Source organism: Cinclus cinclus, chromosome 1 (genome assembly GCF_963662255.1).
Source record: "Cinclus cinclus chromosome 1, bCinCin1.1, whole genome shotgun sequence".
Taxonomy (NCBI): domain Eukaryota; kingdom Metazoa; phylum Chordata; class Aves; order Passeriformes; family Cinclidae; genus Cinclus; species Cinclus cinclus.
Window position 1 is genome coordinate 129,311,057 of NC_085046.1, and position 13,093 is coordinate 129,324,149.

The 13,093-nt window shown below is 42.7% G+C and overlaps 1 protein-coding gene across 2 annotated transcripts; it reads right to left on the reverse strand.

Moving 5' to 3' along the window:
• Positions 1-7,219: 7,219 nt before the first annotated feature.
• On the reverse strand, positions 7,220-12,810 carry LOC134050208 (cytochrome b-c1 complex subunit 7). Of its 2 annotated transcripts, none has more exons than XM_062503132.1 (4): positions 12,708-12,810; positions 11,392-11,463; positions 9,528-9,694; positions 7,220-8,351 (listed from the first exon to the last, which is right to left on the reverse strand). In XM_062503132.1, the coding sequence occupies exons 1-4, from the start codon at positions 12,724-12,726 to the stop codon at positions 8,274-8,276; spliced, it is 336 nt and encodes a 111-aa protein (XP_062359116.1). In that variant the 5' UTR covers positions 12,727-12,810; the 3' UTR covers positions 7,220-8,273. The 2 variants fall into 2 exon arrangements, with proteins under 2 accessions (XP_062359116.1, XP_062359124.1); XM_062503140.1 differs by lacking the exon at positions 12,708-12,810 and adding an exon at positions 12,059-12,526.
• Between the last annotated feature and the right edge of the window lie 283 nt (positions 12,811-13,093).

Consider the following 13,093-nt stretch of genomic DNA (forward strand, 5'->3'; position numbering starts at 1 on the left):
ACATCTCCAGACTTTATTAGGTGTTCTTTATAAGTCATCTGGTATGTTTAAAGGGTGAGCAATCATATAAAAGGAAATATGGTCATAACTGATTGAAGTAATAAAACCCTGAAACTAAATAACATCTCATAATTCATTACACAGCATATATTAGATTTCATTACATCAGTATATGACTTAGTAGTAAATTCTCCCGTTGGTCATAAACCTCTGAAGTGTTGTCATCCTGAAAAATGAAATTAAAAAAGGGAAGAAGACAATGCCAGGACGTTCTGGTGGTGCTTGCACTGTTACAGCACAGCCCCACCCTGTGTCAGGGTGAGCTGGCCTTGATGGGTGATGAAGATGGGTGATGTGTTTTTTCCCCACTGTTATTGTGTCCAGGACAAGGCCACCCCTCCACCTGAGGCACTAGCATTGCCAGGGGCTCGTTTTCGTGTAGCTGACCTGCTGCAGAGCTTGTGACCCTTGTGTGCTGATGAAGCCACCTGCATCTCTGGCTCGGGCAGCTCTTGCAAGGGTGGTGGCTGAGCACACCCTCCCCGAGTGCACCCCAGTCTGCACTGGGATTCAGGAGCCCCACTGAGCAGGCGCTGGTGAAACAGCAATGTGCTGGTAACAGAGGCCAGAGCCGTGGGCTGGCAGCCTGTGTTCCCTCTGCTGTGGCACTGGGCAGTGTTAGCTGCTGGTGATGTTTGCTGCTCACCACCCTGGGCAGACCGTGTGGGGGTGGTTGCTGCCCACCCAAATCTCTCACCCTCACCGCGCTTTCACCTGACCTTGTTCACAGCCTGATATACTGCCCCAAGCTGGCAAACGTGGCTCTGTCACATGCCCTGAGATGCAGAGAGCTGGATGGACACCCTGGCTGCTGGGACGGTGGGACTGTGGCCTGGGGCTCTCAGAAGGGACCTTGGAGAGGCAGTTCACCAATTCATGTTACCCCATGGAAACACCAGCAAGGGGGATTTTCAAAACCTCCTCTCTTTCTAAGGCTGAAGCATCTCCCAGCTGATTGCCAAAGGCTGTTCAGTATGCTGGTGCCTTCCCAAATCCTTCCAAGGGCTGAGCAGAAGGTCATCAATGACCTGAGCACGCTCCATGAGCCCAGTGACCTGCTGGTGTGTTTAAGGGAGGTAGCAGTCACACGCAATAAGGAGAGGAGCAAGGGCTTATTTCTGGCATAAGCTCACCGTGCCCACAGCTCCTTTGTGCTACAAACAACAAATGCTTCAGAGAAACTGCACAAAAATGAACCTTTGAGCTGGGGACAGGTTCTGGTAAGTGTTTGAGCCACCCAGCTAAAGCATCAGGGACCTGCTCTCCCTCTTCTTGCAGCTCCCAGCGTCTTGAACTCTGGTGCTGCAGCACAGCACCAACACCTCATCTGAGGCTCCATCCTCCAGCTGCTCAGGCCAAGTCTGAGCAGGGGACCAGCCCTGTGGCTGGAAAGTTGTTTTCCCCCAGGGTCTGCAAGGTGGCAGTTTTTACCCAGGCTGCCTCTTTCCCTTTGAGTGTCAGGGCTGGCATCTGCTGCCTCAGGATCAGATGGGCACCAGATGCTAGTGCAGATGCCCACCTCTGCTAGTGAGGTGGGCAGCAGGTCCCTCATTCCAGGCTAGGAGATTCTGCTAAAATTATTTCTGAGCAGATTTGCAAGGATCAGTCCACAACAAACCTCTTGCTGCAGTAAGAGGTCCGGTCATAGCTCAGGTCTAAGATAGGCTCTGAGACATGTCCATGATACTGATCTGGCAAAGTCAGGAATAGGCAGAGACTGTTGTGGTTCTCGGTCAGCTGTGAACAGTGGATCTTCCTCTCTACAATTCCCCAAAAAGCTTTCATGCTGTTTCATTTGAGAACCAATCTCCCCTCCTCCATCTGACAGTTTATAATTACCCAGAACAACTGATTGGCAACTACACCATTTGCAACATCTGGGAGACCTTAAGGCAGATCCCAGTCCAAGCTGCACTGATGTAATTGTTTTGCTGGGTGAAGGATGATAACTCTCCCCGCTTATGATTATACTCCTTCAAAATAATCCAATAGTTTTTTTGAGGCTCACTTATGTCAACACGTGCTTTATTGTGTCTTATGTGTTTTTAAAGGGCTGGGTGGAAGCAGCTGGAGGAGAAGTCCCCTTTCAGAGCAAACCTCCTCTTGTTCTTTTTGAAGTAGCTTGTTGAATAAGACTTTAATGGCTGTTTTGGATATATTCAGTTCAGACACATAACTGGGTTTTAACTGGTACTTATGAAAAGCTAAGGATGGAAATTCATGAAAGAGATCCCCCCAGAGCTCCAGAGGTGAAGATGACTACACTCCTCCTTTCCATGAGAAAGAGCAAGAGTCTGTGACCAGATAAAAACAAAGCCGTATTTCTGAAAGGAAATATGCTCTGTTACTTCTGTTATTTTTCTCAAGAATTTTGTTGATTTATAAAATATATAAATAAAGCATGTCTAGCTGCTGTCAGTGCAGCCCCATGTCCTGACTTTGCCCTGCCCTAGGAGCCTAAGCGCTCCTAGTCAGGGATGACTGCCTCTATAGAGTTCTGAAATTATGATCTCACTCCTCCTCTGGTACCTTGGATTTTGCAGTGCACAGTGCTGAGCCAAGCCTCACCTGGCAGCAGGATGCATCTTGCTTTTTATCAGAGCCACCTCTACACTGCCACGACAGTGTGGTGAGCTCCAGCAGCCCAGCTGAGTGCCGAGCATTGCTGGGGGCCTGCTTCACATTGATGGAGCTTTCATCCACTTTCTTCAGGGTGAGAGACTGCCGCCAAGAAACATGGAGAACTTGGAGAATTTTTAGTTAATTGAAGTAAACCAAACATATCAAGCTGCTTTTATGGTTATTTCATAATAGTATCTTTTTAAACTAATACTCCACTGGGGAACACGACTTGCAGACAGAAAACCCTCTGAAGTGCCTTGAAGAGATCTGAGCTTTGGACTCTGAACTTTGCTGCTTATAAACAATCGTTTCAATCTGCTAGGCTGCAGTGGGAGTATGAGGCTTCATAAAAGGGCTTAGGTGTTGGAATACTGAGTGCAGCAGTGCTTAACTCCACGTCTCACTATGCAGCCTCCCCTTGCAATCCAGAAGCTTTAGACACAAAGAACCAGATCCATGCAGGCCAGCGGGGAACCACTTTAGGAAGGACTGAGGAGAGCACAGCCCAGCTGTGCTGAGTTACCTCCTTCTGATCAGGTTTCAGGCTCCAGATCCTTTCCCAGCACAGGAACCAAAGCAGCACACTCTCATAAAACAGCAACAGCAATTCCAGCACTTGCTTAGGCTTTGGAGCAAAAAGATCCAGTGTTCCTCTTTTGCAGCAGAGATGTGAGCACCCAAAACTCAGACCTACCCTGTAACTGTGGAGGCATCTTCTTGAAGATGTTCCAGTTTTCACGAAAGAAACAGGTGAGCTTGGGCCACAGGAAAAGGACACTTTAGGCCACATCTGGGCACCCTGGAGGCAGGACAAGGACAGTTTGGATTCCACTCACAATAAGCTTCAGTGGATGATCTTTAAATATTCTTTAGGGAAAACTTAAGCCCCGACGTGTGCCATGAACCTGGTGCTCCCAAAGTTAGGACACAGGTGTCACTCTCCGCAGCAGCCTTGTCAAACAACCTCATACCTCTCTCCACATACTCATACTCAGTGGTCCCTTTTCCCAAAACATATTAAACCACATTTGCACATAAACACATCAACTCCACCTCATCCTCACTGTGCACCTCCAAAGCAGGCAAAGGGGATTGGGGTCAACTTATTTCCCTTATACTTCCTTCATATCCCTGCACACAACTTCCTACTCCTGGGTCTACCTCAGCCCCTCACCCACTCTGCATTCCTCACTCAAGCCCTTGGCTTATCTTCCTGATCCAGTGCCAGGGCTCAAGTACTAGAAGAGACAGCAGGGCAGAAGCAGGTGGGCACTAATTTCCTGAGTAAGCAAGTGCCTCTAGGCAGGTAGAGTCAGGCATTGTCCTCATTTTAAAGCACATCATAAACCAGCCTAGAAAAAAGCTCTAAACAACCAATTTGAATCCTTGTGTCTCTTGGTACAGTTTATCAGATTTTTCATAGAAGAAGAGAGATAGCCAAAAGGACTAACAGTCCCACTTGCACTCCTGAAAATATGTAAATATTACATAAAAATATGTAAGCATTCACAGAGAAGGGAACTGTGAATCCACACCTTTTGTGAGGAAAAAGGAATTGAGCTGACAGGCTGCCAGCATAAGCTAGCATTCAATCACAAGTGAGCAGGAAGCATTGAGGGCTCCTTCTCCAGACATGTCTTAACACACCTCACCAGGAAGGCAGAGCTGCAGATGCTTAGATTTAGATGCTAATACAAACTGTTTACAATGAAGTTCATTGCCTAAAATTTCTCAAGAATTCAACTTAGCCCTCTGGTTTGTAGACCAGCTAAGAGAGGCTATGAGAAGTGAAGTCACCCTGGTGTCACCCTGGAAGGGTTGGCTGTGCCTGTTCTGCTGCCCAGGAGCAGCCCTTGCCCTGGCCAGCTTCAGCCCATGAAATCTGACCGCCAACACTGTGGAGAAATCCTGAAGGTCATCTTTGACCTTTGCTATCTAGAGACAAAATGCCTCAAGTCAGAATGTGTTTATCATACTAATGCTAAAATGCTTCCATTAAAGTGACAAGTGTGATGTTTTATCAAAATTCTTATGGGATTTGTATCTGCTGTAGCTCTTCCTCAGATGGAAGTTGGATGTAAAACAAGCATGTTTCTTGTTACAGTGCTGAAAAAAATCCATTGTTTTGGGTTGACCAAAATTTGAAGAAATCAGTCTGACATAGCAAACATGATCTTCAGCAAATGTATTCTTATATTTAATTATGTATTCAATAAAGAGACTTCAAGTGAAGCACAGGTTTGGTCAAAAGCAATGAAGAAGAATTTAAGCTAAAACTATCATCAAACTGCAGGACTAGCAATGTCAACTGAATTTTACAGCATTGATGTAAAATTATTGTCATTAATTTTACACACAACTCTGATGTAGTGAACTGAAACTACAAAAATACCTCAGTAGTTTATGGAATCCCTATAAAATATATATCCAAAAAACTACATTAACCAAGATGAAAGTTTCGAAACCAGGAATAAGGAGATGCAATATTCACTGTTGCATTGTACATGATGACATGACCTTAAAAAAATCTACAGGTTCACATTTTACCCAGTAGGCACTCTTCTCATTAGGAAATTCTTTTCAATCCTCTTCAGTGCATGACTCATCCTTGATTTCTGAAAGTATCAGGTACAGGCCACAAATACATAATCTTCTATGTTAAGTATTTTTGCACTTACCACCAGAGGAATGAGGATTGTGAGAAGCTCGGTGAAATTTGCTTCTGCTACCACCCTGTGTAGTAACCATTGTGTGTATGGATAAATACCAACACTTGCACCTAATATTTTTAGAACTCATGAACCTAATCTAGACATAGATGTAATTACTTTGCACTTCCGCAGATGTAGCTCCAAGCACAGAGATACTAAGTACTTAGCAAAATTCTTATGCAGCTTCTGTGAACTGTCTTGCTTAGCATTACAGAAGAACCTTGTGACAGCAGAATAAATAAACCCCAGTCTCTAAAGCAGAATGCTCCTTTCCTCACCAGACTTTTTTGTTTTTTTCATTTCTTTTCGCCTCTAGCTATTTGACCCCCTTTACTATTACCAAGCTTTTCCTTAAAATGAGGCAACTTTGCAGATAACACGCTAATGGCTCCACAGGCCAGGATGATTCAGAGGGCAGGATCCCACAGAGAAACAGACAGGTGGGATGGAATCATTACAGTGAAACTGCAGGTCTGAAACCCCGTTTTTACAACTGCATTCCTTCCCATCCCAGATATTTTTAAGCATAATTCCGAGCATTCAGAATTTGGAATCATGCTGACCCTTCAACTTGTCACCAGCAGGATTCAAATCTTACATACAAGAAAACTCGCATTTCTTCAGGCTATGATTAATACTTGTCAACTCAGTGTGCACAGAGAGGAACACCAGAGGATAAAACATGAAATGTCTCCCAAATTACTCATTCATTAGGCAGTAGCAGAGGCATACAAATCTCACATCACATATACTAAAGAAGAGTTTGGTCTCTAACACAAAGCTGCTATAGCTCCTGGTTCCCAGGCAACAGATGCCACTCTTACACCAGCCTCCTTCCTACCTATTCCTCACCACTTTTAGATACTCCTAAACATTTCAAATACACACCCATCTCTGCCAAAAAATGGCAAAAAACATTTTCCCTAGTAATAGCCTTCCAAGATACAACTAGACAACAGTAATTTTTTCAAAATACTTTGAAAGAAGACTACTGCACATTATGGAAATTTAAAGTTAAAAAATATCAATCCAAGTCAGAAGCATCTGAAAACTCATCTAAACAAAGCCTCAGTGAGCAGGCAAGCCCTTAACATGGCCTCCTTTTTCCTCTTTCCCTTGAGCTGCCCAAAACATCACTTGGAAAGACTCTTTTATTAACTTCTACTACTTGCCTGACTCTTTAAGATGTTACATTTGAGAGTAAAGGGGTCAGTGATTTCAGATGCTTTAGGCCAACTGGGGAAGGCTCCTCTGCATTTCACTCAAAGGTCAGCCTATTTTAAGCACCTTATGCCAACAAAGCCCTTTTGTCCAAACCAAGTAATTTTTGAGAGACTTTTTTCTTAATCCAGACCTGTGGTAAAATAAGCAGACAGTCTTTCCACACAATTCTAGCTGTCATAGAAATTTGACCAGGTATGCTTTTAAAGTACTTACTTTCAGTATGTAATTAAGTCTTTTAATATAATTCTAAGAGATAATGAAATAGTCCTAATTTCATTAGAAAACTATAATAATTACATAAAGAGAAGTGTGAAACTCCATGCCCTATTTGTCTCTAGGAAGAACATCATAAAGTTCCCAAAAATACATCAAAATATGTATGATTCAGTCACTAGATTTTACTGTAAAACGAAACGTCAAATTCTTAATATAATTTCCACACAGACTTTAAAGGAATATTGGCAATGCAGATATTTTTGCAGAATTTTGTTTTGCCACATCAGGCTGTCAAGTTTTGAGGGATCACTATCCATCCCACAGATGTAAAGGACTTAAGCAAGCAGGTGAAGGTTAGTTACAAAATTATGAGCAGAGCTAAAAGCTTCTAATCCAGTATTTTATTTATTTGGTCATACCAATTCAAAACTGCAGATGTGCTTTGCTCCTTCTTCTTTTGGTAAACCAAGTGTTGCATTTGGCAGACAAGCATGCACAACAAAAGGCCAACGAAACTTTGAGGCCATCGTGCAAGATTCTGTACTTCATTCAGAAGGTTATACAACAGGCTCTGAATTTCATGCCTTATACCAGTATCTGTCCCAAATTCACACTACAATTAAACTATGGAAGGCTAAACTCCAGGTTTTCAGCCAGTAAAGGCCAGTAGTTTCTGGATACCAATCGCTAAAAACTAGAGCATGCTTTAGGTGGCGAAAAAAACAAAACATGAGAAGTTAACTATGTTAGGTGCTACGCTGTTTAAAGAACATCAGAATACAACTTTTCTACTCTTTAAAATAATAAAAAGTCTCAAAAAGCTGAAGTGACAGAGTCGTTACGGTTTACATGAAAACAGTTTTTAAGGCTTAACAACGTACATGGTATAAAAAGTTAGTGAAACACTTCCTATTTTATGATTAAGGAATCACCTGTATTTTCCATTTTTACAATACGCATCTGCTTGGGTACGCAGAATATTATATTCTGCTGTCTCACAATACCATTGTAACATCAAGCACTAGTTCAGTATTACTGTCTACAGTAACAAGTGATGACTGAATACCAAATTCTTTTTAATTTGCAGAGCAACTAGCACCAACAGCTTTGAACATTTCTTACCCAATTCTACTACTGCAGAAAACAGCTGTATGATGAAAAGAGTAAGAATCAAAATTTGGAATGAAGACTGCATACCACTAAGCTAATGTGTAATGTACATGCACACAGGAAAGATCCGAACATTAGCTTGTCAACATTTAGAAAGAACTCTTCCAAGATTTTTATACTTTGACATGTTTATTTTAGTTGGATGATCAGATTCAATGAACAAGCTGAAACAGCATTCCTCAGCCTCACAATTGCCTCCCTAAGGACTTCTACAACCAAATGCATAAAATATCAGAAATAGCTGGATATTTGCATGAAGTAGTTCAATTATTACTTCTTGTTCCATGCTTCCCTTTCATGTCTTTCACGGATTACTTCTTTTAGGTATGGTTCAAGATAACGGTGATCCTGAAAAAGAAGAGAATACATTTAAACTTACAGCAAGGTCCAGAAACATCTCATGTCATTCCCACAGACTATTTGCTTCTCATGCCTCCCAGGTTCGGGAGGACTAAACACCAACCTATCAAGAAAAAAATAAAAAAAAATAAATCCAGCCTTACCCTGAAAAGGTAAACTTTGTATCTGCCAAGTCTGCAAAGACAAGTTCTCTACTGCAGTAATCACCAATTCCTAATGCCTCATCAACATTAACAGGCAAAGTGACACTTCTAGCTATGCTTTTAGAAACAGTGGTGGCTTTGGCAGACACCCAAATGTACCAGACCCACTTTAATTAGTTTGAAATCCAACAACAATATTCCAGATAATCTCTTTTTGAGATTAACTTCTAACCAGCACGGTAAACTTGTATTTGACAGTACACCCAACCATATTTAACACTTAAAAACCAAACTGCTGCTTGAGGAAATATGCGATCAGTTATTCAACGCAGCAGTTACCTAAATATGACCTATGAGACCACAAGAAACAGCCTTTGCTTATTCAGAGGTGCATTAATACCTTTATACTCTCCTACAGTCAAAAGTTCAACAATAAAATTCCTCTCTGCCCGGTAATCTGGAGAAAGCTGAGGTGAACTGTGATGCAAAGTCTGTGAATCAATTCACTACCAAAAAATGTAGTTTTGTTACATCTGATAAGGAAAGTGCAGTATGTTTTTTAAATTATAAGATGACACGCATTTTAATGCATGACTTCCCTTCAAATTATTCTTCCTTGGCACCTTTGTGAATAAAAGCTTTGGCTCAAGATTTTCTGCAAGAAATCAATCAGAAAAACAGGAGAACTTCTTTAAGATTTCCAAAGCTATTTACACTGCATTTCTTTATCTGACAGCTTAGAAGAAAGATTTTGTCTGAACACAAACAATGTGCCGTGATTCTGAGCTGTAGCTTAATAAGCTTCTGTCACCTTGAGAAAAATTTAATAATTCTTAACTGAAAAACAGATTTTTAAACTGCAATCAGAAATGTTTTCCAGAGGCATTCCATGAGATACTGACTCATTTACTCACTACAAAGAACATGTAACCATGTGTCTCCTCAGAGAATGAAAATCCCAACCAACAGTCCTAGCAGTGCCATTTGAGACCTGCACCTTGGAAACACTCTGTGCACGTACCTCCTCATACTTCACCCACTGGTCTTTGGGCAGGATCTGATGTTTCAAGCTTAAGTCCAGTGCCCGCTTTATGCGAAATACTCTTTCATTGTACAGATGTTCTGGAAGTCTCTTCAACGCCTCTTTTACATCATCATCTTCATGCAATGTATCATCTCGCATTAACCCTGTAACAAGAAGAATTTACAGTATCACTGAATAAATGTTCTTCAGTAAGATTTAGGATTGATACATGTACCATGGGCAAAACATCTCCAGTACAAAATTATGAAGAAAAACCAAACCAATCCAGGTGAGCCACTCGTTGCTCACAGAGAATATGCAATTCTGAACACTGACTTTCACAGACTATTTACTTTTTTTACTCCTTTTCTTAAAGAAGAATAAGGAAAATGGGTATTTAATTCAATGTGTTTCATGAGAATATGGATATGCACAACAAAAACTTCTCTGGATCTAAGGGGTGAACTTATGAGCATCTCATTTTATATCTCTGCTTAAGATAAAGGTTTTTTGAGAGCTCTGAATCTCCGAGTCAGTCAGCCACAAATGAGACACCTTCAATACTGAAGAATTTTTCTCTAAACTGCCCCTGCTCATAATGACCAGATCTTTGCTGACTGTTTGAAGCTATGGAAACCTGAAGCGCTATGTTGGTGTGTGAGTTCCAAACTGTAAGTTAAGTAAAGGAGAAACACCCACTCTTCTCAAAACTAAGAACACTCCCAAACCTTCTGTGGAACAAAGGATTTTTACAACTCAACCAACATTTCTGTAAGTATGTATTTGGTATTAACAAAATAGGACAAACTATTACTTCAGTAGCCAATTTCAAGATGATTACTACAACATACCTACTGACTTGTGGTTAAAGGATTTCATCTCAGGTGACTGATCTGGCAGTAGCGCCTCAATAAAACAAAAATTTCTTTTGAGTCACATATTCTTAAATTCAGTTTTGTAATTTGTTTCAAAGGCACAGAGAGCACTACTGCTAGTTTAATCACTATATTAAATTTGGTGTTTCTCTAATTTTTTACTCATATTTCCAGAGAAGCAGCAGAAAAAAAGAATTACTGCAGAAGGGCATTATTAAAGGAGATTTAAGCACTGCAACTGTGGAGGAAGGACCTAAGCTTACTTGATTACATTCTTCTTGTAATTTTTTTCTAACTTCCCCATGGCAGGAATGTTAAATTCCTTTAAGAGATTTGCTTGTATTGTGGCGAGCAATAAATTGCAGCATCTGAATATTAAGACTCTTGTCATCTAAGAACTGTTCTGCCATCTAAATGGCTGAAACAAACTTGGAAACAGCTCTGAATAAACTGAAGAAAATACCATTAAGGGACCCTTTTCTCCTTAAGGAAGCCCTGTTTTGACACCTATTCCCTCACTGTGCAGGCCAGAGTGACACCAGCTGAAGTTATGGTGACACAAAGGGCAGAATAACCATAATCTTTTTTGCACTTTGGATACTTTGCATAAGTACTGCAAACAGGCTGACTACTATCAGTAGGAACCTCTCCAGCTTCAAGGGCAGTCTTTGGGTTAGAAGACACTGGCCAGTGAAAGTGACTCGGTGGGGAAATGTAAATAATTGAGTTTTCAGGACTGCTTTGAGAAAGCTTTTGTCAACTGTCCCAGCTTGACCGTAGCTTTTCTAAGTTAATTCACTGGAACATGAGCAACCACAGAAAGAACTAACTGAAGTTATTGCTAACTTTTTTTTGCCACAGAAGTAGTAGCTAATTTTGATCAAAAATACTTATGCCAACCTGCACATAGATATGCCAGCTATGGAAAAACAACTAGTCTGAGAACTGTTACAATTTCAGTTTTTAAAACTCAATGAAACACTTACCAAGTTTGTTGAACCCAGCTGCATTGTAATACCACTTGCGAATCCTGTCTAACAGACGACCGCCTCCTGCAACTGAACATGACCATCATCAGCTGCACAGCAAGGCAAAATTCAACATTTACACATTACTGTAGCAGTACACAAATATTTGCTGGCCTCCAACACATGCAGTAATGTAATATTGCATCAAATTTTAACTTGGCCACATGTGACTTGGCCTTTATTTCTCAGTGACACTGAACAGGTAGAAGGACTGCTCATTATGTATGAGAGTTTAAGCCATTTCACTAAATCTGAAAATTGGGCTACTGTAAGACTTGGAAAAATGCTACCAATTCCTCATCAAAGACAGCAACAAAACTCTTAGGCTCTGTAACACTTACATGAGCCAAACCCACAGAGTCTACATAAAGCAAAACCATCAGGCTTTTCTGGTAGTTTATCTAAGTTCCTCGGCTTTTACTATGTGACTTCAAGCCCAGCATATTATTATGCTAACCTTCTGGTCCACTCTCCAGATACTCAAATGTTATTCCTTTTTCAAGGAGCTGCCAAAGTCAACCACTAAATCAATACTAAAACCTCAAAAAGACCCCCACAAAACCAAAACCAACCAACCAAACAAAAGAAACCCGACCACCCAAATCAATCAGAGAAAAAAACAAACCTCCACATCACATATAGCGTGTTCACCTTCCTTTAAATGTGGTTTGGGACGGCAGAGGCGCTTTTACACATAATCAAGTACCTCAACAACGGGTCTAGAAGTGCACGAACGTCAAAACACGGGCAACGCAGTGCAGGCGAGATGTTTTATGTCACCTCTAACTAAGCCAACTGTCTTACCACGTCACCCCCAAAACACTCCTAAGGACGTCATTAGTGCACTATCTCAGCAAGGTACTTAGTCCTTCGTCCTTTAGGACCAGACAAGGAGCAACCTTAGACCAGCCGTGCGCCGAGTCGGTATCCGCGCAGGACAGCAATCCCCGAGGCTCCTCACGAAGAGCCAAAGGCTTTCTCCCCAGCACTCTTTAAGCCCAGAAAGCTCAGGTATGGCAGCCAGGCTCCCTCCGCTGCCACGGCAGGGCCGACGAGGAGATGCACCCGGCGACTGTGGAACCAGCACTCACTGTCCCCGTCAAGGGCACACGGTGCACACCACCTCCGCCTCCTCCTCCCCCCGCCACGGCCCGCCTCGCTGCCCAGCGCGCGCCGGGCCGCGGCCAGCGCTGCAGGCGGGTCGGGAACGGGAACAAAGACAAGGCCGGGAACAGACCCGGAGCCGCCATCCCCCAGCCCCCCCACCGCCTCACCAGACGCCTTTGCCGCCATCTTGACCTCAGCGCGGCGCGCGGCCTGCTGGGTAGCGCGCGGGGCGGGGCGGGCCGGGCCCGCCAATGCCGCCCCAGCGCCGGCGCATGCGCCCTGGCCGGAGGGCGGGTATAGTTGACAGCTGGAAAGGATAAAATAAAATGAAATAAAAGTGAGCTTTGTCAGGCACGATAAGCAAACACCCATCCGGCACGACGAGAAGCAGAAAGCAGTGTGTGCTCAGGTACCGCAGCCCCAGGTGAGCGGCTCTGAGTTCGGAGGCACAGATCGCTGCATCTGCCCTGCCATTCCTTCGGGAAGGGACCGCTGCGTTTTGAAAGAAATTAAATGCGGAGGTGGGAGCAGCCCAGAAAGACGTAGAAGGCAA

Coding starts and splice junctions, on each gene's coding strand:
- LOC134050208 (XM_062503132.1), bottom strand. Junction 9,695..11,391: donor AGCTGGGTTCAACAAACTTG/GTAAGTGTTTCA, acceptor TTCTTGTTACAG/GGTTAATGCGAGATGATACA. Junction 8,352..9,527: donor AGTGGGTGAAGTATGAGGAG/GTACGTGCACAG, acceptor CTTCTTTTTCAG/GATCACCGTTATCTTGAACC.